The 27,865-nt window shown below is 37.1% G+C and overlaps 1 protein-coding gene across 2 annotated transcripts; it reads left to right on the forward strand.

Moving 5' to 3' along the window:
- Nucleotides 1–4,804: 4,804 nt before the first annotated feature.
- zgc:91944 (uncharacterized protein LOC436941 homolog) lies at nucleotides 4,805–20,383 on the forward strand. Of its 2 annotated transcripts, XM_067425739.1 has the most exons (11): nucleotides 4,805–5,344; nucleotides 5,842–5,953; nucleotides 9,514–9,925; nucleotides 10,293–10,378; nucleotides 13,390–13,500; nucleotides 15,351–15,476; nucleotides 16,696–16,846; nucleotides 17,255–17,337; nucleotides 17,494–17,589; nucleotides 18,332–18,453; nucleotides 18,529–20,383. In XM_067425739.1, exons 2-11 carry the CDS (start codon nucleotides 5,875–5,877, stop codon nucleotides 18,670–18,672), a joined length of 1,410 nt encoding a protein of 469 aa, XP_067281840.1. In that variant the 5' UTR covers nucleotides 4,805–5,344; nucleotides 5,842–5,874; the 3' UTR covers nucleotides 18,673–20,383. The 2 variants fall into 2 exon arrangements, with proteins under 2 accessions (XP_067281840.1, XP_067281841.1); XM_067425740.1 differs by lacking the exon at nucleotides 15,351–15,476 and having other exon boundaries at nucleotides 4,807–5,344.
- Nucleotides 20,384–27,865: the final 7,482 nt, after the last annotated feature.

Below are 27,865 nucleotides of genomic sequence, written 5' to 3' on the forward strand. Positions count from 1 at the left end.
CAGTTTACAATATGACAGCTTAAAATGCTATCTGATAATATAAATAATTCTCAAGACAAACTAAAATATTTTGTCAGTAAAATAATGCCATTTTTGAGTTTGACAACAAACACATTGTTTGGACTATACAGTCCAAAACATAATAATAATTTGATTTAATAAGATTTAACAATATGCATTAGAACTAGCCTATCTCAATGTTAGAGATATAAGATTACAATATCTGATTTGTCTCGCTTTAAATAAACACACTTTATCATCACAACAATAGCCTACAACTGAAGCGTATACGAGTGCAAAAGTGCCACTTTTTGGGAACAGCTGAGCTGAGGGTGAACAAAGCCAAAGCATGATATGGCATGGAATTGCACGAATATACTGAACTGGTCGCTAATATAGCCCACCTAATGGAGGTATGAGTTTAAATAAGTTCAAATTTTATTTTGAATGCGGGGCATGTGGAAGTTATGGCGTAATCATACGATGCAGGCAAACTAGCGGAAGAGTAGCTCATCCATGAAAACAGGCTGAGGAGCAGATGAGCCCATCACAGATCGTTCCGTTCTGTCCAGTCAGTGTCGTAGAGTGTACTAGCGCCCTCTCTGTGTTAGTGGCGGTACTTCGGCTCTCTCGTCACATGTTATCGCACGCGAGCAAATACAAATGTATTAAATGTATCAGATCAGAATATCTAAAAATATTTGTGTCTAAAATAAAACTTTTAAGAGTAATACAATTCCTCTTATTTTTGGTTATTTAATATTTTAATGGTTCATCATGTGCCTATTTAAAATCTGCTATTGATTGATATTCATACACTCAAAAAAGGTTAAATCGGGTTCTATGGTCTATATCAGTCTTGCCTTGCCGTAAATGATAGCAATACCTTCATGTTTAACAGGTTATTTAATAAATTAATTTAATTAAAAGTAAAATCCTATGATTCCATGATGAGGGAACCTAATAGGTATATCTGACAGAACTAGTTGTCTAGCTTTTTCACTTTGTAGGTTTTTTTTTTTACAATGTCGGTATATGTAGCCTAAATGAGCAATGTTTACTCATTCTCTGTGTTAACTGGAGTCCTGGACCAAGAAATTTGCAGTCCTTTGACAGCTCAGTGCAGGGCTTTTGTAAAAACTGCATCCTTTTTTTCTTTTTTTTATCCCTGCCACTCAGAATTGATGGTGGAATAGGTGTGCTTGTTTGTCTTGAAGCGGCGCTGCGCTGACCGATCAGTGTATGACATCACAGTACCGCGAGATCCATTCGAAACCATATGGAGCCGTCTGCTCCTCAAACTCCGGCGAATATTTAAGTTTATCTTGATCGTTATATCTTTGTAAGTACAGTCTATACACTGTATAAAATATTTAGAAAAAAAGTTGGTTGCCTTAAAATTTTGAGTTCATTGAAATTAAAATTTTGAGTTAATACAATGAACATTTTTTGAGATTTGACAAACTTTATTAAAAAATTATTTAACGATTTTGTAAGCATATTGGGTAATTGTGTGTTTTATTTCTGATGAAGCAGTAAAACATGCCAAATAATGATTTATCAATTTTTTTTATGTGGTTCAGATACAATAATATTTTGAGTTTCTATTTATTAAACAAATTTCCTTCATTGTATCAACTCACATTTTTAATTTCAATAAACTCAAAATTTTAAGGCAACCAGGTTACTTACTTTTTTAAGTTAAACCAACAAAAAACAACCAAATTTTTTACACTGTAGAAAAAAACCCCGAACCGGAATGGTGTTTGCAACACGGAGCTATTACAATTAATGCCCAGAGCCCCAACTCAGCTAAAATGGCAGCTATGGGGGCATAAACTTAAATGGTGTCTTTGTGCCCCTTAACAGACAAAATGCAATTAAAATGTCTGTTCCACATGAACAGGTTCCTTACATGACAACGAGATGCATTTAGCCACGTGCTGAAGTCCCATGGGAAAAAAGGCAAATAGTACAGTTGGGAAGAGGGTTGTGTGTCTGAAGAGTAATCTCATTGCTCTGCTCATCGGCTCATCAGTTCTCAGTATAGAACGTGTCGGAAAGAAACGGTTTTCGATTTTGTACTGCTGATCCGAAAACCGCTGTACGTTCAGTTGCACGCACATGCTCAGTATCAGCAGCTCATGAGTTCATCGGTTCTCTCAGCAAAACATGTCTAAGTTCAGTGAACAGTTGGAGTTACAACATATAATTCAAGACATTAGTTTATTTCTAGTCGGAGGGACTGTCACTCATGTCAGAAAGTGAGTCACTGAAGTAACTTGTGGGATCAGCGCTGATTTGAGAAGCAAACCGTTTAGAACGATTGCAGTAGGCCTACTTTGATGTCATGCACCTATCTGTGCAGCGCAACTTCAAGTTGAACACACATATTATGTTACGTTCACAGCATGTATAATGACCATAAATAAAACACTGCACTACATGCTTTACTTTGATACTTTAATGTCATAGAACTGTTGTTTGCGCAGCGGCTTCACAGAGCATTATGAATGTTTACGTTTTCCTATATTTGCCAAAAGGTAAGACAGCACATTTTTTTGTGTGTTTTCTTATGTCAGGTTTGGAGAAAAAAAAGATCATGTATTACTTAATCTTCACAATTTAATTTAACATGTGTGTGTGTGTGTGTGTGTGTGTGTGTGTGTGTGTGTGTGTGTGTGTGTGTGTGTGTGTGTGTGTGTGTGTGTGTGTGTGTGTGTGTGTGTGTGTGTGTGTGTGTGTGTGTGTGTGTGTGTGTGTGCATTTATATGCATGGAAACGCAAGCCTATACTAGAAGGAAATACGTCATCGTATTTACTTCCACGTTGCAAAATAAGGTGAAGAGGTAGCCAAGTTTTATTGAAAGTCCATTTAGCAAGCAGTGACCCCCTTTAAGAGCGTGGGTTTTCAGTACAGTCTACAATGCGCTATTTAACTTGTCACATCAGAAACTGTAGGCGTGTAAATCTGTTTTGACTGATCTAGAATTTTTCTTCTGGTAGCCATGGGCTGTTTTCTATTTTATGTATGGACAAAAAAAAGAAAAGAAATGATGAATGCTGGATTGAAATCTATATAAAGAGTAAAAGGTGTTTTATTTAAATTATCCTTGTTATTTGTGATATCCTTTTGGTATTCATTTCTGATACATGACACTGTATTACAAGTTTTGTTTTAAAATGAGTGACTCAGTATCCTACAGATTATCAGGAACATGGGTTCAGCTTTGATTCATGAACAATAAGTATTTGTTTCAAACAAAACATATTAATTTGAAGAAGGGAGGAAGTCCGGTTCACAAGATAGCCAGCAGCACTGATATTGTCAGAGGGAGGATGGTCAGCAGACTACTCTGTCTCCTATAGATATTATCTTGATTTCTTTGCAGGCTAGAGTTGGTAGATGGATCATCCGTTTACATCTGTGTGAGCTGGCACTCAAATCAGCCTTTCATAATGAGATACTCAGGGGCATCAGGAATACAATTAAGATGTGTTTTTCTATAGGCTGTGTCTCCTGAGGGGCAAGGCTTTTCATTAAGACGCTGAAAATTATTATAACTATATATAACTAAAGGTGAACTGAACTTGCAGTAAAGTTCATGACCTTATTGAAGACCATATCCTATTGTTGAATGACATTATGAATGACAAGTCTATTTAAACTTGTTGTATAATTTCTGTAATGCAGTCCTTTTGAACTATGAAGAAAAAAAAAAAAAAAAAAAAAAAAAAAAAAATATATATATATATATATATATATATATATATATATATATATATATATATATATATAATATATATATATAATATAAACATAAATATATATAATGGTCTATTTACAGTTTAACCCTAGAATACAAAAAGGGAATACAATGCTGTGATTTTTAAAAAAATATTCATCAAAATCAACCCTTATTTAACATCCCTTTCTTGTTTCTGACCCTCATCAATGTCATTTTCATTTTTTGTGGTTATAGGATGGGGGAACAATTATCACTAGAGTGCATAAAACGGGTCTAATTGACCAGTATTAATTTGCTATGGAATTTTGAGTCAATTGAATATTTGAATATATTTTTGTCAATAACTTTTTTTGTTGTTGTAACTTTATGAATTACATAAAAATCTGTTGACTTTTTTGCACCATCCCTGTGTTTTAATATATCTCCCTACCATATAGCAGTGAGTTTACCATATGAGTTAGTTTGTTTAGCAAAAGTGCATTTTAAATAAATAAATGTAATATATTGTGATATAAGGAAAGAGGACACATTAACATGTTTGATACATTTAAACAATTTCGTATCATCAATTATTTAATTAATAGAACACCTATTTTTATCTTCCGTATTTTTTTTTTTTTTTTTTTTTTAAAGAAAACCATTAATTCCAATATGGGTCATTTTGACCCCCTTTATGCATTCTAGGGTTATAAACGTATTTCCATAAGAGTAGATTAAAATGTTATGTTCGAGTATAGGCATTTATTCATTACACAGTGTTAGTTAGCTAATGCTTTAATGTTAACAAATGTGACTTTTTTTATTTAAAAAAATATTTTATTAGGCCTATAAAAAAGGACATTGTATATTAAAATATGGCTGATCAGTAATTGTGTTATTAATTGTGGTAATTCAGTATTTTAGTAATTGTGTGAATTTTGTTTTTTATTTAGGCTAATTTTATTGTTTGTTTGTTTTATTGTTATTATTTAGTCTATGACATGTTGATTAATGTTTTTGTTTTTCAGTCTTCTCGAACACGCTTCAAATTGGTTGTGCTGATGAAGGACTAGTCACCTTGCACATTGCAATAACTAAATGATATAGGGTTAATATAAATAAAAACAGATTTATTTGTGATCAGTAGTGTTGACAGTGTTTAAACAGTTTGTGCAAAAGAGGAAAGCATAAATCCATACAGAATAGCAGTCCTGCGAAATATGAAAACCGTTAACAAACTTGACAAAAAGTAAGCACACATTTTATATTTCATATCCACTCCCAATTATTTGCGCATAAGGACTTGCAAAATCTTTTCACATGTCATTAAAGATAGTAAACGCATGGGAGCTTTTTCTGGCATCCACTTCCTGCATCCACATGGGACTGTCGCTGCGGGTGAGAGGTCAATTGTTGACTTCCATATATCCAGTAATATTATGCTGCGGCATCCCAGGACAATGTGACCCTCCTCGGATCACCTTCATTAGCTAGTTGAAGCGCTTGAGTGCAAGTGAGCGCACGGGAGGGCCAGGATTACACCCAGGGTGTGCACCGACCGCTCTCCAGCTGCACCATCTCCAACTCCGGCAGCAGTTTGACGGTAGCGCGGGGAGGTAAGGCGGAAAACTGCATGTTGGGCATATAGCTTTTCATGCTAGCGGCATTACAGTTACTTTAGCGCTCTGTGCATCAAAGCTGTGCTACTGTGAAGGCATCTCAATACCGCACTCATAACAAGTGATATTGCGAGACGCGAATCCGTTACAAAAACTAAAGCAGCGAATGTTTTGTAGTAGTGCATGACTTTTACGCGTTCTCTGCCAGAAGTAAAAGCCGTGCCCAAGTCAGTGGGTTCAGCTGCAAGTGTGAAAACAAAGGCGAGGATAATTCATTCTTGTATGCAGTTGCACAGCAGCGCGTGCCCGCTGGGGCTAGCCAGTTAGCGCGAGCTTGACACAAAATAATAAAGTCATGATTACAGACGTGCATTGGCTGTTATTGAAGGTCGTTATTAAAGCAGACCACAGCCGAGTTGTTTGTATCGTTACTCTAGCGTGAATAACCGACACATGCTGACAGGCTGTTAGTAGTTATTGTGATGTTTTGACAGCCCCCCTTGTCCCCTGCGGGTGACTCCTCGACCATGCGACAGTGGTGCCTTCCTGCTGTGGCTCCACGCGCAGAACCGCTCCCAACGGGCCGATTATCACCTCAAATCTCAGGTAGGACAACAAATATGATGTGAAACAGTTTTTTTTATGAAGTTACTCTAGCTAGATTCGCATTACCCGAAGGAATGTCAGTGTTTGCATGGTAGTAAAAATAAAATTGAATTTAAAGTGCAAAGATAGACGGAGAGGGGAAATACAGAGATTGGCAGTATGTAAAATATAGAAGAATAACTAGATGTGTTGTGCCTTTTGGAATTCACCAATATTAAAAATAAATCCTGTCATTATTTATTCACCCTAGCTCATGTTGTTCCAAACCTGTATGATTATTTATGTGTAAGATAAAAGGTGACTTTGTAAAAAATAATCCTGCTCACTCTTTTTCATAATGAATATAAATGGGTACTGGGGCTGTCAGGCTCCAAACTAAAAAAAAAAAGTAGCATAAAAGTATAATTAAAGAGGTCTGCATGACTTTAATGGAAATCTTATGGAATAGTTTTGTGTTCAAGTTAATTTAACTCACATTTATTTGTGTAGTGCTTTTTACAATACAATATTGCGTCATAGGAACATACTAAACAGTAAGAAAAAAAAAATCCATATTTCGTACTATTTCTTGTTTTTTTGGATTGTTTGTTTTTTCCTGTGCAAAAATGACCACAAGCCCTTTCTCCATTCATATGCGCTCTGTTTGTTTGAGTATTCTAACCAGCCTGACACAGCAACACTGGCTCAACCAACGGCATGAGTTTAGAGGCGGGACATCTGAGTTGCTGACCAATGGCAGATTTCTTTCTGTTCTATAGTGCCCACCCACAGTTCAGCGGCTTTGGTTCCGAAAATATTTTTCTTAATTTGTTTCCGTAGGAATTAACAAAAAAAGTCTTAGTTTCAGATTTATAAGCCACGAACCAAACCAACCAGCTATGAGGTGATGAATCACAACATAACAAACTGTCTTTTTTGTCAAATTTTCAAATAATTTTTTTTGTAACTGTATAGACGGAATGCACGTGACGTCACCGTCAGCTGGAGCGACTGTGATTACGCCCCACTGAGTGGCAAAAAGACTGAGAGGCACCAATGGTTTACAGCGCGAATGCAGCGGAAACACACAAAACCAGGCCCGGCATCAGAAAGGGGGTAGGGGGAAGCTTGTCCACGGACCGCATGGACATCGCTGTTCCGGACTATAGATGGACTTGATAATAGAGTGTAATTTTCTCACTCAAACCAATGCCACCTGCTGCTGCTTCTGCTTTTAGAGTGAAAAACTGCCCATAACTAGCCTGACAAGCCAGACCCACATCAAGATGTTTGGTCTGGAAACTCACCATAGACAGGGCTCAATCCGAGGGGCGGGATAAACGGTTGTCTTTCAAACTCCCTCTGCACGCGATAGGATAGCGCTACACCAACCAGAGCAACGAAGGTGAAACAGAGCTTGTTGATAGATTAAACATTCACCATATCCGGTCGGCTAAACTCCGAACACATCTTCCCTTTTTAAGAATGACTTCAGTGCCGTTCTTTGTTCTTTTCTCAGAGAAAAGCTTAACTCCAAGTCTTCCAAAATCGCAGTCAAAGCTGATTCGAAAGACCGCCGCCGTTCGCCAGTTTCTGTGTTTACTAGAAGCACGCAAACGCAACTCGGCCATCGTCATTATGACCCCACCCACCGACTTTATACACGATGTGATTGGCCTGGCAAGAGTTAGGCGATTACAGCTCAGAAGGGTTTTGACAGTTGCTAGACGACACTCGCGGGCAGATTGGATTTGCTGCCGCTAGGGTGCGTCTAGATTTCTAGGCTAGCCCATAACTGCTTGTCTAGGATCTGTAATCCTCCATAAGAATTCGTAATAATTGCATATTATCAGCGAAAAGGAGCTAGCAAAAGATCCAGTGTGTATCTGTATTTGCACTCGTCAAATTATTACATTTCCGACGTGTTTTCGCCTCGGTGAGTAATGTAGCCAACCACAGACATGTTTGTGGACTTCTACAACGGAACTGGCCAATTACAGGTGTTGAATTTGGAATCACTCAGAGCTCAAGTGTTTGTCCAGGCGCTGAGTTCAGTTAACACGCGCGTCAATCCTCTGTAAGTGCAGACATTGTGAAAATAAGAGATTCATTGTATACCAACGTCACTACGGAACTTTGCGAGATTGCGTTTATTGAATGAGTGACAGGTTTTAGTGAATATAAAGTATATTACCACCACTACACGCTTCAAAACACTGACCCATCCATATACATGTGGATTCACTCGAAAAATGTGATGAATGACTGTTATAAACATTGATGTCAAAATCAGGCTCCTAAAAATGTTAGGAAATCATGTGTCCTGGTCTGATATCATTATCCATGGATCACTAAATCTTTGGTAAGTTGTTCGTTTGCTCTACTCGTGTTTTCCTCCAGCATTAACCCCAGTCACGCAGCAGCTCTTCTGCCACTCAGCCCCGTCTGAGGGGGCGTTACGGCGGGAAAGTGACGTTGATGCATTCCCTCTATACAGATTTAATACAGGTGACTGTGTACAGCTTTAATGAGGGAAATACAGTTCCATGAAGCATTGCAAACAGCATAAACAAAAAAAAAAGAATATTTGAATATTAAACTGTTGATTTAAAGATACTGATTGCATAAACAACATATTTTACATTAAAAATGCAAAATATACAAATATTTCAGTGGTTTGAGAGCATAGGGAAATTGACTACTACAGTTGTTATGCTTCATGGGAGTGGGAGGCGCTAAAGAGGTCCTTTTTTTTGGCGCAATTTGCTTGTCACAATTCTCTGATTGGTGGAGATTTCTCAGCAGAATCATGGATAATGTAGTTTTTCACTAGGTATTCTGCTGCACTAAGTAACATTTTTTTGAGTAAAATATCCAAAAACCTCTAGGCCAGTGTTATATATTTTGTTCAGTTGAGTACAATATCCCAAATATTTCAATTATTTGGAAATCGTGAGAAAATTGCTGTTTAACCAAGGAACCGCTGAGCGAACACACAAAGTAATGTCATGACATCATTTTAAACACACTCAAATGTACTCAAATGGCACCGGCATCTGTGGCATAATAAAAGTCCCACGGCTCACAAGGTGCGTTGCGTTCGTCTCTTATTAACAATCGCTCCATGAACATGATTTCTGCCTATCCTGTCCTATCCTGATTCTTTTCTACCAACTGTGAGGTGAAGACCACAGGTCCCAATATTCTGCACTCAAACTTGGCATCATAAAACTATACCTTTGTTTTAAATTGGCGCCCTCTAGCGGACGGAAAAGTTACATAGGGCACCTTTTAACTCGATTCTTCAACAACAACAAAAATCACTTTTAGGAAAATAGTTCATTTAAAGCGATCTGTTGTTTTCAACACAGTTATACACCATTGATTTAACAACCTTGTAGTTCACAGTAATTCCATCAAGTTGTCATAAGAAATTAATAAAAAAATTATTTGCTTTTTTAGTTGTTGTGGTGACAATAGCGATTCAGAAACTACACATCTCTTAATTTGAGTGAAGTTTAATATAAATATCAAAACAACATAATTTTTTTTCAATTTTTTTGTCATTTCTTCTCCCGCAGATGTCAGGATGGAGTGTTTTGATGTGGAGCCGCGCTATACCATTGAACAGATCGACCTGCTCCAGCGTTTAAGGTTGTCAGGAATGACCAAACCTCAAATCATTCAAGCCCTTGAGTCTTTAGAGAGGCTTGATCCAGACCACCGCACCCCATGCTGCAACAATCACTCGACCCCAGCCAGTGCCCCTACCTCCGCAGCCCCTGCTGCCCCCTCATCCTCGTCCTCCTCTTCCTCCTCTCTTACCTCAGCCACCACACAGACCCCGGTTATGGATGCCGCATTATCACCTAGCAACAGCTACGATGCCTCCCCTCCACCCCTGTACCCACCCAGTGGAGTTCAGAGGTCGTTTAGTTACGACTTGGCAGAAGAAGACTGGGATCTGGAGGAGAAGGTGGAAGAATACATGAGGTATCTTTTATGAGTGCAGTATATCAGCTGCTTCTGTGGGATTCTCTTCTCAGGTCTACTGAGAGGTAGAGATTAATATAACGGCTGATAATGACAGTGAACGTCCCTGAGCAACAATGTAATTTTCACGGAACAAGAGCCCTTTCTGAATCAGGTCAGGTGGACAGTTGGTTCAGATGGATACTTTTTGTAACCGCTTTGGATCTGCCACATATGTTCCCCATTTAAACATATATTATGCAAACCCCAATTGGACACACATTCTATAAAATCATTTAAAGCTGCTAACATTTTAAATGCCTAATTAAATTTAAAACGTAATGTTTTGACTCTGTCAATGTAATGCTTGTCTTTGTCTGGACTGTAGGAGGGACAGTAACCTTGTGAAAGAGGAGATAAAAGCTTTTCTCAATAACAGAAGGATCTCACAGGCAATTGTTGGACAAGTCACAGGTACTCTGAATGCTTTCAGTCTTGCAATGGGGAATTTTTTTTTAGGTAACATGCTTTTTTTAATCATGCAAAACTAAACTAACTAATGGGTAACAAAGTATTTTTTACATCTTCACTGTACATCATAAAGTATTCATTATTTCCTGTGCTGAACAGGAGAAATATATTAGTAATATTTTTATTTACTTGCACTTCAAGAATGTCAGACAGAGAAAATCTAGGACAACCAAAACTTAAAACTTCAATAACCAAAACGTTGATATGAAGGAAAAAATCAGCATGCACATGAAACGATAATATCTTGCTGCAGACATCACAGCGGATGTGACGCATTCATGACTGCTCAACAAACTCACTTAAGTCTGTGGACGCAAATGATTGCAAGTTCAATTTGGATTTTTGTCAATAAATTTAGTTAATACATTTCCCATTACTTTATATGGATACAGTGAAAGATCGACTCTGGATCTTATAAAATACACAGTACATGAGTACAAATGTGCTTTTACTGTCAATAATTCGTTGTAAAGTTTTTTAGTGGAAGTCAATATTACATCGATCACATCTAGGGCGGTGCAATATATCGAAAAATTAGCGAAATATTGCAAATATACATATCGCAATGGCATGCAATATTTGACTGATTTTAATAGGCTACTTTAACATTGTGAAAAGTGTACACTGTAAAAAAGTATGTTCAACAAGTTATGACAACATACTGTATGTTTTTACATTGTTTTAACTCATCAAACTAAGTTAAGAAATGTTAAACTTTTATACAAGATGTAACTCATTTTTTTAAAGTCAGTTTAACATAATCTAAGTTGAAAAAATTGAAAAAATGTTGCTTGTACTTAATTTCAGGATGCAACTTTTTTTAACAGTTTACGTTTAAGGTCGAAGCATATAGCAGAGAATAGACTGGGCGTATGACTGTTACTTATGTGACTTGCTTGACATTAAAACGAGTTTAAACATGCGCACAAGCCGCCTCTCTGAAAGCGTGGGGTCCCTTCAGTTCTGTTTCGTTCTTGTTACACACTCGAACTGTCAAATTCACACAGTTCTGTCAAAATGGCTGTCTTGATGTGTATTCATGTAAACACAGTCGGTTATGCTTTAACTGAATGCTATCAGTTGGGGTAAGAAGCTGAATGGGTGTCAATAGGATCCGTGCATTAGCTCTTAAAGTGACAGTCTGCTCATACCGTAAACCTGCTGCTGTCTGTCAAACAACAAGAGAAAAAGAGAAAATCGCTCTTGGCTGAATAAACTTTGTAGCTTTATTATGTATCAGTGTATATTTAATTAATGTGAAGACTACTGTTTTTAGTTCTTATTTTTAATAATTAAATTAAAATAAAAATAAATAATCATCCTCCCCTAGTTCAGGAGTCTTGTTTACCTGGATGTTCTTGTTAAGTTTTAGGTCAAGCAAAGAGTTTTTGGTATTTAAATATTTGCATTACATTTTTAGTTTGTTTACACCGATGTTAAAATGATGTTGTCAGATTTGTGACATAAATTTTTGCTAAAACTCTGCTGGTCACTTTCTGAGGTTTTAGTGATGCTTTCTTTTCCCAGAAAGAATGTGAAACACATAATCATTCTCAGTTTTTACTTAAACATATTTTTTTAAACTATAATTTAAATAGATTTTACACACTAATAGCAATATCGTATCGCATTATTTAACAAGATATTGCATATCACATTTTTCTTCAATATCGCACAGCCCTAATCACATCATGCAGAACTTTTATTTGATTTCATTTAAACAACATTACTGTAAAAATCACACCAATTGAATGCAGCAGTGTTATTTTAGTAGTATTTATATACTACTATTAACGTTTTTATTAGTATTTTGAATTAGCCTTTATTTTTTCGTTTTCAGTTTAGGTTGTTAAACATTTTTTATATGCTTTGTCATTTTTGGTAACACGTTGCAATAAAATTCCATTTGTTGATTTAGTTAACTACATTACTTAACATGACCTAACAATAAAAAACATTTTTTATTAATCTTATTTAATGTTAACTTTTGCTAATACATCATATCTGAAGTTGTATTTGTTAATATGTAATCGACCTGAGTTAACATGATAACATAAAGTAACAATGAACAGTTGTGTTTTATTAACTAACATTAAAATGGATTAATAAATACTATAGCAAATAAATAGTTCATAGTTAATTTTAGTTAAAGGCACAATATGTAATTTTCTAGAGGTTTCTTATTCTAAACAAAGGCCTGGCTTGATGACACCTTGAATTCCACTTCGTCTGCTCATGCTACTGTGGGGTAAAGCAGTGCTGTTTTATCATATAAGAAACATTGTACAGTGTGTTGAAATTATGCTACTCTCTACGTTTACTCTACACTTACTATTAGACACTTGTTGCAAAGTGACGATATTAGATATTAAGAATGGTTAAATAAAACTGGAAATCTAGAGTAACTCTGGTAAGATGTCATTGATAGGCGACGCATGGACATGGTCCGTATCCTGGTTAAAATCTGCTTATTTCTCTGGATTTAAACATTCTTGGAAACATTTGGAAGAACATAAGTGCACAAGTCAACAAAATATATAAAACCGTTCTAGTGGTTTTTGGATATTTTAATCCAAAAATCTTACATATTGTGCATATACATCAACTAACATTAACTTATTAAAGTGTCACCTTTCTTTAATATTACTATTTAGGTTTAATTTGGGTTTTTTTATTTTTCAGTTTTAGTGTGTTCATTTTTAATTGTTTTCAGCTAGTAATTTTAGTGCATAAATTTAAACTTATTTTAGTCAGTTGCCAAAACAACATCACTAATACTATTTTATTTCAACTTTATTTAAATTAACAAAAATATCTTTATAATAGTTTGCCATTAAGTTATTTTCACTGATCACTTTTCAGCCGAGAATATATGGTTTTATTCTGGTGTGTTATACTTTTCCTGTCATTTCTGTCACTGGTTTTCTTTTTTATGACTGTGTGATATTCTGCAGGTATCAGTCAAAGCTACATCTCCCAGTGGCTTCTGCAGCAGGGGTTGGAGATGAGCGACTCCAAACGCAGGGCATTCTATCGCTGGTACCTGCTGGAGCGCAACAGCCCAGGTGAGTTGTGGTTCCTCAGCAAGGAGAGGACTTGCCAAAAACAAAGGTGTTGGGCTGGCTTATGTTCTGTGTTATTTTATTTTGTTCTATTTTTTTGGTCTTCATTTGCCATTCTGCCATATCTTCCCCATATAGTTTGCATGATCCTTGAGGGCTTTACATTTGGAAATTGAGTGTTCAATCATGGAAAGTAGGGACACAAGTCGGTTCTGGGGCATTTTGAGTTATTCACATTCTGAAAGTGTAGTCTCCAAGCTTTCCAACGATGTGTAACACATGGAAATCTGATAATATTTGGAGAAGTTGTGGCCATTTGAATGTAGGCCTTTAGAAAAGTGTAAACGAGAGAAAACAGCCTCTAAAGATTGTGCAATTCTTACCTTTATCACCTGCTGGGAGTGACAATAAGGCTCATTTAAATCTCATTTAGATAAGCCATACCGCCTGTAAAGCTCCCTTCATAAAGCTGCATGGTTGCTAGTAACGACAGAAGCAACGGTAAAAATCGGACTGCATACTATTAATAATAAAGGATAACCGATGCTAACATTACCATCTAAAAGCCCATTATAGTAATGTTTTTTTTGGCAAGTGATACAGTGCTAACTATTACAATTAAAACGACAGTTAATAACGACAGGTAGGTATGGGAAGGTCTAAACATGCAGAGAACATGTACGTGTTCTTAGAATGAACACAAAATGACAAACTTTGGTGTTTATGGAAACTTACCCCATAAGAAGCAAAAAAGTATTCTTGCATATCTCGTTGCCTCCAATGAAATAAGTTGTTCGGACACACTTTCTGTTTGCCGGGGTCTTCTTTGTAGATGTTCTGTGCATTTTTGTTATTGCCCCGCCCTCCAAGGGATACGTGGCTAATTATTTTTGCAGCGCTTTAGAGACTATGGAAGTGGCATAATAGGACTGAATAATATCCCTAATCTATAACTTAGTGAAGAGGAAAAATTTCAGACAGGCGTCAGATGAGTTGGACCGTAAGATATCAGCAGCTATATCAATAGTAACATTTAATGGGGATAAAGACAGAGAAATTGGTCAAATCCGTAACTGTGGCTATAGTGTAGGGGTAAGGCGCACGTCCTCAAGTTTTTACACAAATCGTTCAGAGGTTCGAATCTGCCTTTTGCCAGTATGGAAAAAAACCCTGCTTCTTTTTCATTTTGCTCGAAAGTAGAGCTGCCGACTTGTGTCCCTTGTTCCCGTGACAGGTCACATATTGCAAGGACATGTCATGTCTCCGTACAGAATTGAAATTCAATCAACTGGTGTCATTTCCCATCAGTTATGAGCTTAGGTTAATGCTGTTCTTGGCACATCCAAGAAGTGGAGGTTGTTGCAGTCAGAAATGAGCTTTAAAGCCTTTTAGGCTGTAACACCGCCAACACTCGCATTATCTCGTATTTATAATATAGAGAATGTGTTGATACTTGAAGGAGCTAATTAAGTAATGTGGAGCCTCCCAGGACCACTTCTGCCCTTCATCTCCCAGGTTAGACCCTCTACCGTAGTCCTGATCTCTCAGTCCTGATCCTGGGTTTGTCAAATGCTGGTTTTCATGTCCTATTTGCAATGAAGTGCAATTAACACCTGACCCTACTAACAGAGCCCCGAGCATGACGCTTTTACCTTCTCTACAGCGCTAGAGAATTGAGCATGGCTCCAAGAACCTAATCACTTTGAATGTCTATTAACACTGCTGTCTACAAGGATTTTCATTGAACACTGTGTTAATATTTGTTAACGGTCGTCACCATGAATTGCAAGTTTTCGGCTTCTCGAAAGGGACCTTAGTTAACACAGTTTTCTGATTGCCCAAATGGGTTAAAGGAATCAGATGGAGTGAAAACCAGCATGCTCAGGTTCCCAGGAGCAGGACTGACACTCCCTGGAATAGGCAGAGAGAACTGCTGATGCACCTCCTCCCCTGGTACTCTGCTCACCAAGCCCAGTCAGGTAACGTCCATGCAGCAGGGAAACACAGCTTAAGTGTGCTTCAATGCAAATGGTTTAGGAATGAAGAGTCTTAAGTCACCCTTTTACTATCTCCAACAAACAATACACCAGAAGTCCTTTATTTCCCATGGAGAGTAGATCAAGTGCACATGTGCAATTTATGGATCCAATTTGAGCTTCGAATGCGTGGAAATATTTGAACTCTTTGTGGCTAGACCGATATGTGGGTGAGAGTTGAAGTACCTATATTTTTGCAGTAAAATATTATTTTTAAACTATATATATATATATATATATATATATATATATATATATAATATAATATATTAATGATTACATAGTGATTATTATTTAGTTGATTTTTTGTTAGCATAAATGAGATACTATTATAGTTTTATTTAAATTTTGAATTATTATTATTATTTTTTAATATATTTCCTAATATATTAGTCATTTTGTTGTATGTTTTTGGATTTTTTTTTTTTTTAATCGTATATATAGTTTTTATTTATTTTTATCTCAGTTTTAGTTATTTTAGTAAACCATTTTAGTAAACTAAATTAAAATAAGAAATCTTGCCTTGGCAACTAGCTGAATTAACATACTGGTAAGTTTTTGAATATTTTATTCATTTTTTGTTTTTTGTTTTCAAGTAATACATATTTTTACGGTTTTAGTTTATAATAATAACCCTGCTATGCTTTTTCTTTGAGACGTAATGACAGTTATTTATGTTGTTTGGAAATAATCAAACACTTTTATTCTTCACAAACAATATGCAAGTTCTGTGTGAATGACAATAAATGCGACAATTGTGGAAAGATGGCTTTAACATCTTTTTAGAATGGCCCTTAAAGGTATAGTTCATCAAAAATAACACCTTCCCGTCATTTTAAACGCTTATGATATTCTTTCTTGCATGGAACACCAACTGAGAAATTTAGCAAAATTGAACACAATAAAAATGGATGGTGACCAGGGACAGCTATTGTCACAATTCACTTTTATTGTATGAAAAGAGCAGCATGGATATGCTCTTCTTTAAGTATGTCATGTTGTGTTCTATGAAAGGAAGACAGTCATGCTGTACAACTTTAGGGTGAGTAAATAACAGAATGTTTTTTTCTGGTGAACCATCCCTTTAATTTGTGTTTAGCTATGTGCAGTGAATTCATATTTTACTGTTATTTTGGTTTGTGTGGTATAATTTTCACAACAGGCGCCACATTGTCCATGCGTTCACTGGTTAAAGAGGAGCCCGACTGGAGGTTGGCTGGAAGCCCCGCAGACAGAGCAGCGGTTGGGCCTTTTAGACTGCGTAGAGGAAGTCGCTTCACCTGGAGAAAGGAGTGCCAGTCAATCATGGAGAGGTAAATTACAGAACATTGTTGTCTTTGTATAAAATAACACAAAAAATACTGCGCTATTGACTTTAAACCAAGTTTTTGTTGATCATTTCCAGATGCCTGAAACTATAGAAACTTGCTAATAATGCGTCTGAACACACCTAGTTTTAAGACCAGCACGCCCATGGGCGAATACATGGGTGCGAGTGCATTTGCTCTTTAAACAATGTGGTGCTGGACGTAAAAATGATAATTAAGGCTGAAACTAGCAAAAAACACCTCGTATGATAGGGCCCATTATGTCATAAGTGTTGCTAAGAAAAGTCTTCTGAGTCTTCTTATTTCTTCTAAGGCCCTTACCGTTACCTATTGGTTAAACGATGATCATGATATCCCATGTCTTGTTCTGATTCACTCTGCTTGTTCTTATAGTTTCTTTATAGAGAATCAGTATCCTGATGAGGCCAAAAGAGAGGAAATCGCCAATGCCTGTAATGCTGTCATTCAAAAACCTGGTGAGTGATTGCAATCGGCATCTAAGCCGCCTTAGAACCAGAACAGTCATAGCCATGCCATCTTTTCTGCAAATATACCCTGGTTCACTGAATACACTGAATTCCAATTAACTTTTTGATTTAAATGATGAATGTCATGTGTACATGTTGTTTCAGGATGCAAACTGTCAGAGTTTGAACGAGTCACTGCGCTCAAAGTGTACAACTGGTTTGCCAATCGGAGGAAGGAGATGAAGAGACGTGCCAACATAGGTGAGACTTTAAGAATGATTTGAGTAACACAAGCATAAGTTTATCTAGGATGCCTAAAGTTTTTTTTTATTATACTCCATGTGTGATATTCCTTGCATTTAAAGGGTTACTTCAGCAATTAGCATATGGCTTTCTATCAGTAGAAACCCTGGAGTATATTAGAATGATCGTGCTCCCCCCTCTCATATCTCCCTGAGACGAGAGATTTATGCATTTTATTTCTGAAAAAATTACTCCGGTGTCGCAAATATCGTCTATTTGCTTCATCGGTAAAATGTTTGGCCAGACGCTAAAGACTACAGCCAGCAGAGGGAGCTATTTCTGCATGTTTTGAACTCGCACATGGGGGATGGGGTCGCACTCACAGCTCAGCTTGCAGCCGCAGGCATTCATGGGCGTCACATGATTCTTAAGAAATCATTCTAATATGCTGATTATTTGTTCAAGACACTTTTCCTATCAGTTGTGCTGCTTAATATTTTTCTGGAAACTGGATTCTTTAATGAATGGACAGTTTAAAACAACAGCATTTATTAGTAGAATATTTAGTGTATATATCCAAGACTTGTGAACAGGTTATTATTATTATAATTTTTATTTTATTTTTTTTATTATTTATTGTCAGCATTAATTTCATTTTCAGACATTCTTTATTTTTCTTGACAGGAGAGATTTTGCAGTATTTTTAAACCATCAGTGTATTCTCTTTATATTAAACACACAGTCTTTCTGTTCCACTTAGAGGCTGCCATACTAGAGAGCCATGGCATAGAAGTGCCAAGCCCCAGCTGCCACTCCAACAGTGAAGAAGTTGAGACTCAGGAGTTTGGAGATCATGTCATGAGTCAGCGGTTCTCTGAGCAGGTTGTTGTAAATGCACTTCTTGGACTGCTTTTACAGTCAGGATTGTTTGCTTGAATGTGATGGCTTTATTTCCAGGAGGATCTCTCCCAGAGAAAAGACATTGAGACAGAAGGTGTCATGCTACCTCCTGTGGAAGTGGTGTCTCTTCCAAGCCCGGCCTCTCATCTCATGGAGCGGAAGCTGGATGAGTCGAAAAGAGAGGCTACTGATGAAGATTAACAGATGAGCCGAGTCATACTTTTGTTCCAAAGTGGCTTGATGTGGGGGTTTTCAGCCAAGCCTGACACTCTAAATTCTCTGGTGCCTCTAGTGGTAGGGAGGCCACTCTATGTATCTACAGTAATCATGCTTGTAGTAACGGCAATATTTACTCAAAATAGTATATTGTGCATTCCAAGACCGTCTTAACGCTCCCCGCAAGAGGGAAAGATGCATAAGGTGCAAACTAGTAACTTTCTCATCACGCTAAAACGGTTTATTTCATTTCTCATATACAACGAAACAGTTTTACCTATTATCTCGAGTGATCAGTCTAGAGAAACCTGCAGGACAGGTGTTACATTTGACAGAAGGGGTGCACTGAACCCAATTTGCAGTCTGTGAATTTAAGGAGCTTAACAGTCTCTTAATTGTCATATGCAATAGTTGAAGGACAAGATGGGACATATACACCCCTGATAGATACACAAACTCAGGTAGAACCAAACTTGGTTATTAAAGTAGAAGATCAGTTCTCACCATCATGGAAATCAGTGTTTCTCACAATAATGTTTCATTGTGTAGAAATGTGACTTGTCAAGCATACCAAACTGTACATATTTTTTTTCACTTTTTTTTTCAGGTGTAATCTGAAAGTAATATTCAGATTATCAAGGCTCTGTTTTTGTATACACAATGATTGTAAGCTCTTTGTATCCAGCCACTTAAGCTGTACCGACCCTGACTAGTGTAAGGGGTCTAAAATGCTTCAAAAGTTTTCCCACTAAGGTATTATTTGCTATAAGCATCATTTACTTACCTCTTTAATACGGTAATGCAGTATGTAAAACTACAAGTATATCAGCATCTAATGCAAGCTGCTTTTCAATGGATTTTCGACAGTGGATATACACAGTTTGATTTTCTGCGTCTTAATGAAAGCCAAAGCTTGGCCAAGTTGTAAAACAATGCTTTTTACATGAACAAAGTCAAGTGGACTAAACGATTGCTTACGGCACATCAGCCTGCCTCTGAGAAATGCTTTGAGCGTGTAAAGGCTTTAAGCTGCACAGTATGATTATTCTGGCCTATCAGCTCTGTACACAAACAGGATACAATGCTGCACGCTGTCAAGGCCCCCTACTCTGTGCTTTTTTTCCTAATGACTTAAAACAATACAAATCAATAAAACAAATAGACAAATGCTGAGTGCAATTTGTGTTTGGTAAGGCATGCTCATTTTTACCTTTTTAAAGGCAAAACCTATATTACTGGGCATAACATTTTGGGTCCGTAAGTTTTGTTTCTTGAAAAAAGAGTCTCATGCTCACCAAAGTTGCATTTATTTGATCAAAAATGCAGTAAATCAGTAATATTGTAAAATATTATTACAATTTAAAATAGTTATTTTAGTATATTTCAAAATGTTATTTATTTATGTGGTGGCAAAGCTGAATTTTCAGCATCATCACTCCAGAGGAAATAGAAGTTTAGTTTAGGGAAATAGGTTTTTTACATTATCAAATCTCCTTACTGTCACTTTTGATCATTTTAAAGCATCCTTACTAAATAAAATAAAAATTGAAACAAAAACAATCTTAAGATATGAATACTCTATCTTTCTCTCATACGGACTTAACCACTTTCTTCAAATTGTAATCCAAAGTAAAAATGTATGATGTATACTTTGCTGGCCTACATAATCATGTCAAATAAACTGCGCTTAGTCTGCTTTAAATTTGTTTTTATTATAAATGCAGTCCTTTACTCTATACCCTGTTTTAAAGGTAAATTTGATTTTGCTTTTCATTTTAGACTCAAATGTGATTGGCTTTTGCGAATTTTATATAGCGCTAATACTGTGTGTGTGTGTGTGTGTGTGTGTGTGTACGTTAGTGCTGCAACGACGCGTCGACGTCATCGATGACGTCGACTACGGAAATACGTCGACGTTCGTGAAATGCGTCGACGCGTCGTGTCAGACGTTCATCTCGCGTAATGTTGGCTTCTGCTCCTGGTTCTATCACAAAAACCTAGACCGCGAATATCAAAAGTATGGGAATACTTTAAACAGAGGCCAAACAGTGTTTCCCACACATAGACTAATTTGTGGCGGACTGCCACATAATCAATAACGGCCGCCACATTCGTCATTCATTCATTTTTACGCTATTTAAAAGACGCACGCATATTCGTTTAGCTGCATTTCCTTAAATTGTCTCTCCGCCCTTTTGCGCGTCTCTTACTCACTCACACACACACGCGTTGCATTCGACCGTAAAACAAGTTTTATTGCATTTTGGCGCATTTAGTATGACATAGCTTTTAAAACCAGAGCAGTTGAATAACAGAGTTGCCAAGCCTTCATCACGCGGCAGCGCGCGGTCACGGCGCTCATATAATTCTAAACAAACCAGCGCGGTGTCAATCAATACAGAACAGTGTTTCCCAACCGGGATCCCGAGCAAAAGTTGCGGGGACGCACTTACACTTCGGTTCATCTCGCATCTGATGACGCATCTTTATTATGGGTTGTAACTTGAAAATAATGCTGTATGTATGTTTCTGTCGATGGATACACGTGCTGACTCCTCAGGTACACTACAACAACAGCGATAATAAAAGTAAAACGTGGGCAAAATGGTCTCTCTTTGTAAACTTTATAAAACGCATGCGAGTGCTGCTGTACGTCCGAATATGAGCAGTCATTTTCACCGTCATCACCCCCGTGTAGCAAGGAGACTCGAATGAGAAGATCTGTCTCTGTGCACTCGTCCCAAAGCGCGCAAATATTGAGTTATCTTTCAAATCCTGTGCTTAAACGGACAAACTCTCAAAAAGTATGTCAAAATGTCATAGCCTACTCTATGCCTTAAGTGAACTTTATACAGAAAATACGACGACTATCCGTGGGTCTTAAAGGGGCAGTAGCCTTCACTGCTGTCTGTTTAATGTCAAACAAAAGATAAAGACCACTCACTGCTCCTGACTGAATAGCTTTTGTAAGTTTAATAAGGATTATTTTTTAATTTTAAACAATTAAATGTGTGGTTATTTTACTTTTGATTACTTAATTCCATTTCTCTACCTAAAAACTAATGTTAGACCTACCTGAAAATCCTGAAAAGCATTGTTTATTTTATTCTCATCTTTGCTCAATAGTATTTATTTGTGCTGCTGCTTCTATATAAGTTATCTGTTCTTATTTTCTTTATTTTCATTTGACAGTAGTCCTTTTTCCCCTGAACATAGCAAATACCGAACTGTACTGAAACGTGAACCTAAAACCGTGATACAAAGTGAACTGTGAGCAGTCTGTGCTGTTACACCTCTAGCGTAACTTATGCGAGGGGGTGCCACAGAATTTTGAAAAATTTCAAGGGGTAAAAAAATTCATCGTTAGATTAGTCGACTAATCGAAAAAATAATCGTTAGATTAGTCGACAGAAAAAATAATCGTTAGTTGCAGCTCTAGTGTACGTACACCGTGGACGACGACACTCACATCCAGCTCTACACTGGGATGATGTTTTTGTGTTAGGGTTTACTAAACAGACGTTTTCACTAAAGGTACTATTTCATGCTGAGTAGGCCTATATTATTTTTTTCTCTTCAGACGTATTTTTTCAAACAATATGCTAAATGGGTGGTCGGTTGGTGGTTCAGATGTTATAAACGTGCTTTTTATACCATTAAATGCTACATCCTGTTGTGTGTTTACTCCAGTTTATCCAAGACTGCGGGTTGACTGGTTAATGCACGTTTCACTTTCCTAATTCTGTCAGCCATCCTGTTTTGCCAACAGAAAACGTTCCCAGAACTTTCACTAATGTTTTGTTAAAGTTATGTAAATATTAATTTTAAAAGTTTTTTTAATAACATTTATAGAGCGTTCTTTAAATATAATAATATTTGACGTGTTGTGTTGCTGTCCATGGTGCTGCAGGTGCGTCAGAGTAACACCCGATCACACTCTTGCATACACTTGAAGGGGAGTTATAAACCCTGTCAAATATTCCAGCGACTTGATATCGAAAAATGAACAGAAAACTCTAACTGAATCTCAAAAATATAATCATTCTGAACGGTTGTTTGTCGCAGGGAAGATGGATTGTGGACAGTTACACAACTTCACAATCAAGGCGTTAGGGGTGTATACACTAGAACAGTTAAACTGCCTTGGCAAGCATTACTGTGGCAGATCCATCAACACAAACAAGTGGCAAATAGTCTCTGCAGCTCACTGTTTCGTCAATATACTCACAAATATAAATATATAACAATAAAGAGATTTTTGCTATAGTCAACAAAATGACAAAGGCACAGCATTCTAGGCTAGTCTCAGCTGCTTTCTGATTAATTGGCTACTGTCACTTTAAGGAATATTTTTTTTATTTTCAACCTAATGTACTACATATGTGTAATGCTTATGCGTGTCTGTTGTCAGTTATAATCATTCATTATTCGTTGTAAATAAATGTTTATTACTGGTACTTTATTTATTGTAAAGTGTATGTTAGGTCTAAGAAAGTGTCTTTAGAGAGCATCATCTGCTGATGGCTTCAGTTGCTTCATTTACTTTTTGCTCTAGACTGGCAGGGTGAATCTGGAGGTATACTTGTGTGTGATGCTGATATCCGTCAGGGATCACTAGCTGGGGATTTGGCTGAGTATAATCTCAAATCATACATTTACAGGCACATTTCTCAATATCAGCTCCTTGCCAGTGCTGATGACTCACCACTGGCTAGGAGCTCTGATATATATATATATATATATATATATATATATATATATATATATATATATATATATATATATATATATATATATATATATATATATATATATATATATATATATATATATATATTCATTTCTCAATATATCACACACACACACATATATACACTCCTGAACAAAATCTTAAGACCAGGGGATTCATTGCAAGTTTTACACATTTTGCTCTTGTGGATCATAACTGGGTTGTAAGTGCTGCTTCAAAATGCCAAAAGAAGAAACAGGAGCAAAAGACAAAAAATAGACAGTAGGCAATTTATTGAAAACTGCTTTTAAACTGAAAGTGGCCGTTCATCAGCTGATCAAAAGTTTAAGACCATAGCCCAAAAATAAACGCACAACAGTACTAAAAGTGTCAAAAAAGGACTCGGTAGTGAGTAGCCCCGCCCGTTCTTGTTGATCACTTCAAAAACTTGTTTCGGAATGCTTGATGCGACAGTTTCCAGGAGGCTGGTGGGAACGTTCCTCCATGTGGTGAAGATGGCTTCACGAAGGGCATCCACGGTCTGGAATTGACGTCCATTTTTGTAAACTTCCCTTGCCATCCATTCCCAAATGTTCTCAATAGGATTTAGATCAGGGGAGCACACAGGACGGTCCAAAAGAGCAACGTTATTCTCCTGGGAGCGTTGTCCTGTTGAAAGACCCAGTCATTACCGCACAGACGGGGGCCCTCGGGCAAGAGGGATGCCAGCTGCAACAGATCCACATAGCCAGTCGCCGTTTGACGCCCCTGCACAACCTGAAGCTCCATTTTCCCATTGAAGGAAAAAGCACCCCATATCATGATGGAGCCTCCTCCACTGTGCGTGTTTTTTGTGTGTAGAAAACATCTCGGGTGGGATCTCCATTCATGCCAGTAACGTTGGAAGCCATCAGGACCGTCCAGGTTAAATTTTTTCTCGTCAGAGAAAATGTCCCATGTTTGGTGCTCCCTTGCAAATTCTAAACGGGCAAGTTTGTGTCGTGGGAGGAGACGTGGCCTTTGAAGACGTTTTATGTTCTTGAAGCCCTTCTCTAGCAGATGACGTCTTATGGTTATTGGGCTGCAGTCAGCATCAGTAAGGGCCTTAATTTGGGTTGAGGATCGACCTGTGTCTTCACGGACAACCCGTCGGATCCTGCGGCTCAGTGCAGGTGAAATCTTTTTGGGTCTACCTCTTGACTTTTTTGTCCCATAACTCTCAGGATTTTTTAAGAAATGTAAAATGACTGTCTTACTGCGTCCAACCTCAGCAGCGATGGCGCGTTGCGAAAGGCCTTGCTTGTGCAGCTCAACAATCCTACCACGTTCAAAGAGAGAAAGCCTTTTTGCCTTTGCCATCAGGAGATCTGGACAGTATGACTGCTTGAAGGACAATGCCATGAAAGCCATATTTTTATGCAAATTTAAACTTTTTATGACTATGGTCTTAAACTTTTGATCAGCTGATGAACGGCCTGTTTCCGTTTAAATGCAGTTTTCAATAATTTGCCTACTCTCTTTTTTTTGCCTCTTGCTCCTGTTTCTTCGTTTGGCATTTTGAATCAGCACTTACAACCCGGTTATGATCCAAAAGTGCGAAATGTGTAAAACTTGCAATGAATCTCCTGGTCTTAAGATTTTGTTCAGGAGTGTATATAAAATATATATACACATACACACACAGGCTGTAGAAAGTGCAGGTGAAGATACAACACAGTCTTTAATTCAAAAGGACATAGAATGTTCACGAAAGACATTCAATCAGGCAAGTGTTCAAACAGATGTGTAGACCAACAATAACTGACCAGAACAGGGGCCTAATGCACAAAACTAGGATAAGGGATTAAGCCGGGATATCTTGGTGATCTTGTCATCTGTATGCAAAATTTAGTTCACCGCTGTCAGGCGCTCACACACCAAGAACGATAATGAAAGATAACTATAAAATATAGCTGCAAGCAGCAATTGCGGGGCCAAGCCCAAGATGCGGCTCTAGCGCAATGCAGAGCCAGAAGGGAAAAAATGTCAGAAATAGAATGTACTTGAGTAACAGATCACTTCAGAAAGTATAGTTAGGATGAACTAAAAATGAACAGAAGTTCAGATGAACAAAATTAACAAAAATGCACTTATTTCTAATCCAAGAGGAAGAAAGATAAGTACAACACTTACTCTGATAATAAAGGAATCGAAATAACACATCGCACAAAATTTTATAAAATTGCCTCCACAGGATTCAAACCCTGTATCTCCGGGTCCAGAGGCTGTCGCTCATCTTATTGCGCCACTGGGGATGCATTCTTTTACATACCTGTCGAAGTTCCTTAGATCAACTGATAATCAACACATAAGATTTTGCATTTAAATGCACTGCACTTTATATTTAACAGCTTCAGATGAGATCTTTCTCAATGCCTGGATCAGATGCAACTTATGCATCACGTCCTGCCACAGTACCTCTTGCGGTCTGGGCATGTGTCACACTGAGTAGAGAACCCACAACGCGATGCATCGGGGTCGTTGGCGTAACACATTGAACTAATCACTCAGGCCCATGCAACAGGCTGCAGATGAGAGCTTTCAGTGTGAGAGTGAGGAGACAAAATCATAAGTTAGCATTTTAACTAGATTAGCATGCTAAGCTAATGTAGCTTATGGTTAACCTGATAGTTAAAGAGCCAAATTAGAAAGAATGGCAACTGGATAGCATGCTAAACAATTAGCATGCTAAGTTATCTAACATAAAGACAAAAACACAGGCAAGGTGAACTTCAGAGACAGATTTCTCAGGAACGGTAGCGAATATCAAAAATCTGTTCAGTCATTTCTGTTCAACTCAGTCCAAAGATCATCTGAGCCAATTTTGGACAAAATTGGACATATTTTGAAGGAGTAGTAGCGAAAAAAATGTTTTTCACTTGTTTCTAATTAGTGGATAAATTGAGCCACGATCACCAAGATATCCTGGCTTAGCCCCTTATCCTAGTTTTGTGCAATAGGCCCCTGAACAGAACAGTGAGTATAAATACACAGGGTGAAGGAGGGAACTAATTAGACGCAGGTGGAGATGATACACTAATCAGGGATGAATAAGCACAGGTAAAGACAAAACAGAACATAATTGTGACAGTTGTCAGCGTTAATATTATCTCAATTTGTCATGACAAAGAAACTCAAGTCAGAACTACTGTTTGTTTTAGTTACAGTGATTTTTGTGTAGGCCATTGTTTGTCATTGTAATATCTTATAAATACCCCAATGAAGGTAAAATTATAATTCAAGTTTCATTTTTATCTCAATTAGCCATTTATGATTTTAGCAATACATTTTAACTATTGAAACTTTTAAATGAAATTTTTGTTTAAAATTAATTTACTAAAAACATGTTTCTCAGCCTTTTTTCTGATTTATCGGTCAGCAGCTGTTGTGTTTGTATGTATGCATGTGTGTGTGTGTGTGTGTGTGTGTGTGTGTGTATATATATATATATATATATATATATATATAGAGAGAGAGAGAGAGAGAGAGAGAGAGAGAGAGAGAGAGAGAGAGAGAGAGAGAGAAATAAAAGAGTTAGAATAATTTAGTATATTAATAATAACTTGTTCATTTAATACCTTCAAGTCATCCTGTGGGCTCCTTGGAATTTAGCTGAGGCCTCTGGTTAAGAACCACTAGTATTTATGGGATGATTAACTCAGAACATCACCAGTAGAGGGCAATGACGTTTATAATGTATCTGATGATAGCCAATACAGAGAAGATGAGACACATGTTAACAGTGTATCATGTAGCTGTAAATTACATTTCAGCGCATATCACTCAAGGCTGTCTTCACTAATTGTAAGTGCCTTACAAAGGCCACTGCCTAACAAATTAATTTTAATTAAATAGTTAATCTTTTGTGTTTTATATTTTATAGATTTTTCTTTATTTTACATTTTTATGTTCTATGGACCCACCGTAGTTCTTTCACAAACCCCAGTTTTGGAAACCCTGATGTAATGTTTAATGCACTTCATTTGCACAAAATATTATTTTAAAAATATTTTATTTTTTTGTATTTTTATACAGTGAGGAAAATAAGTATTTGAACATCCTGCTATTTTGCAAGTTCTCCCACTTGGAAATCATGGAGGGGTCTGAAAACGTCATTGTAGGTGCATGTCCACTGTGAGAGACATAATCTAAAATAATAATAAAAAAAAAAGAAGAAATCAATTTTTAAAAACTATTTATTTGTATGATACAGCTGCAAATAAGTATTTGAACACCTGTCTATCAGCTAGAATTCTGCCCCTCAAAGACCTGTTAATCTGCCTTTAAAATGTCCACCTCCACACCATTTATTATCCTAAATTAGATGCACCTGTTTGAGGTTGTTAGCTGCATAAAGACACCTGTCCACCCCATACAATCAGTAAGAATCCAACTACTAACATGGCCAAG

The sequence above is a fragment of the Pseudorasbora parva genome, chromosome 19 (assembly GCF_024679245.1).
Source record: "Pseudorasbora parva isolate DD20220531a chromosome 19, ASM2467924v1, whole genome shotgun sequence".
Lineage (NCBI taxonomy): Eukaryota > Metazoa > Chordata > Actinopteri > Cypriniformes > Gobionidae > Pseudorasbora > Pseudorasbora parva.

Coding starts and splice junctions, on each gene's coding strand:
- zgc:91944 (XM_067425739.1), top strand. CDS start 5,875: ATGCGACAGTGGTGCCTTCCTGCTGTGGCTCCACGCGCAGAACCGCTC. Junction 13,501..15,350: donor GCTGGAGCGCAACAGCCCAG/GTGAGTTGTGGT, acceptor AATGGGTTAAAG/GAATCAGATGGAGTGAAAAC. Junction 17,590..18,331: donor GAAGAGACGTGCCAACATAG/GTGAGACTTTAA, acceptor TGTTCCACTTAG/AGGCTGCCATACTAGAGAGC.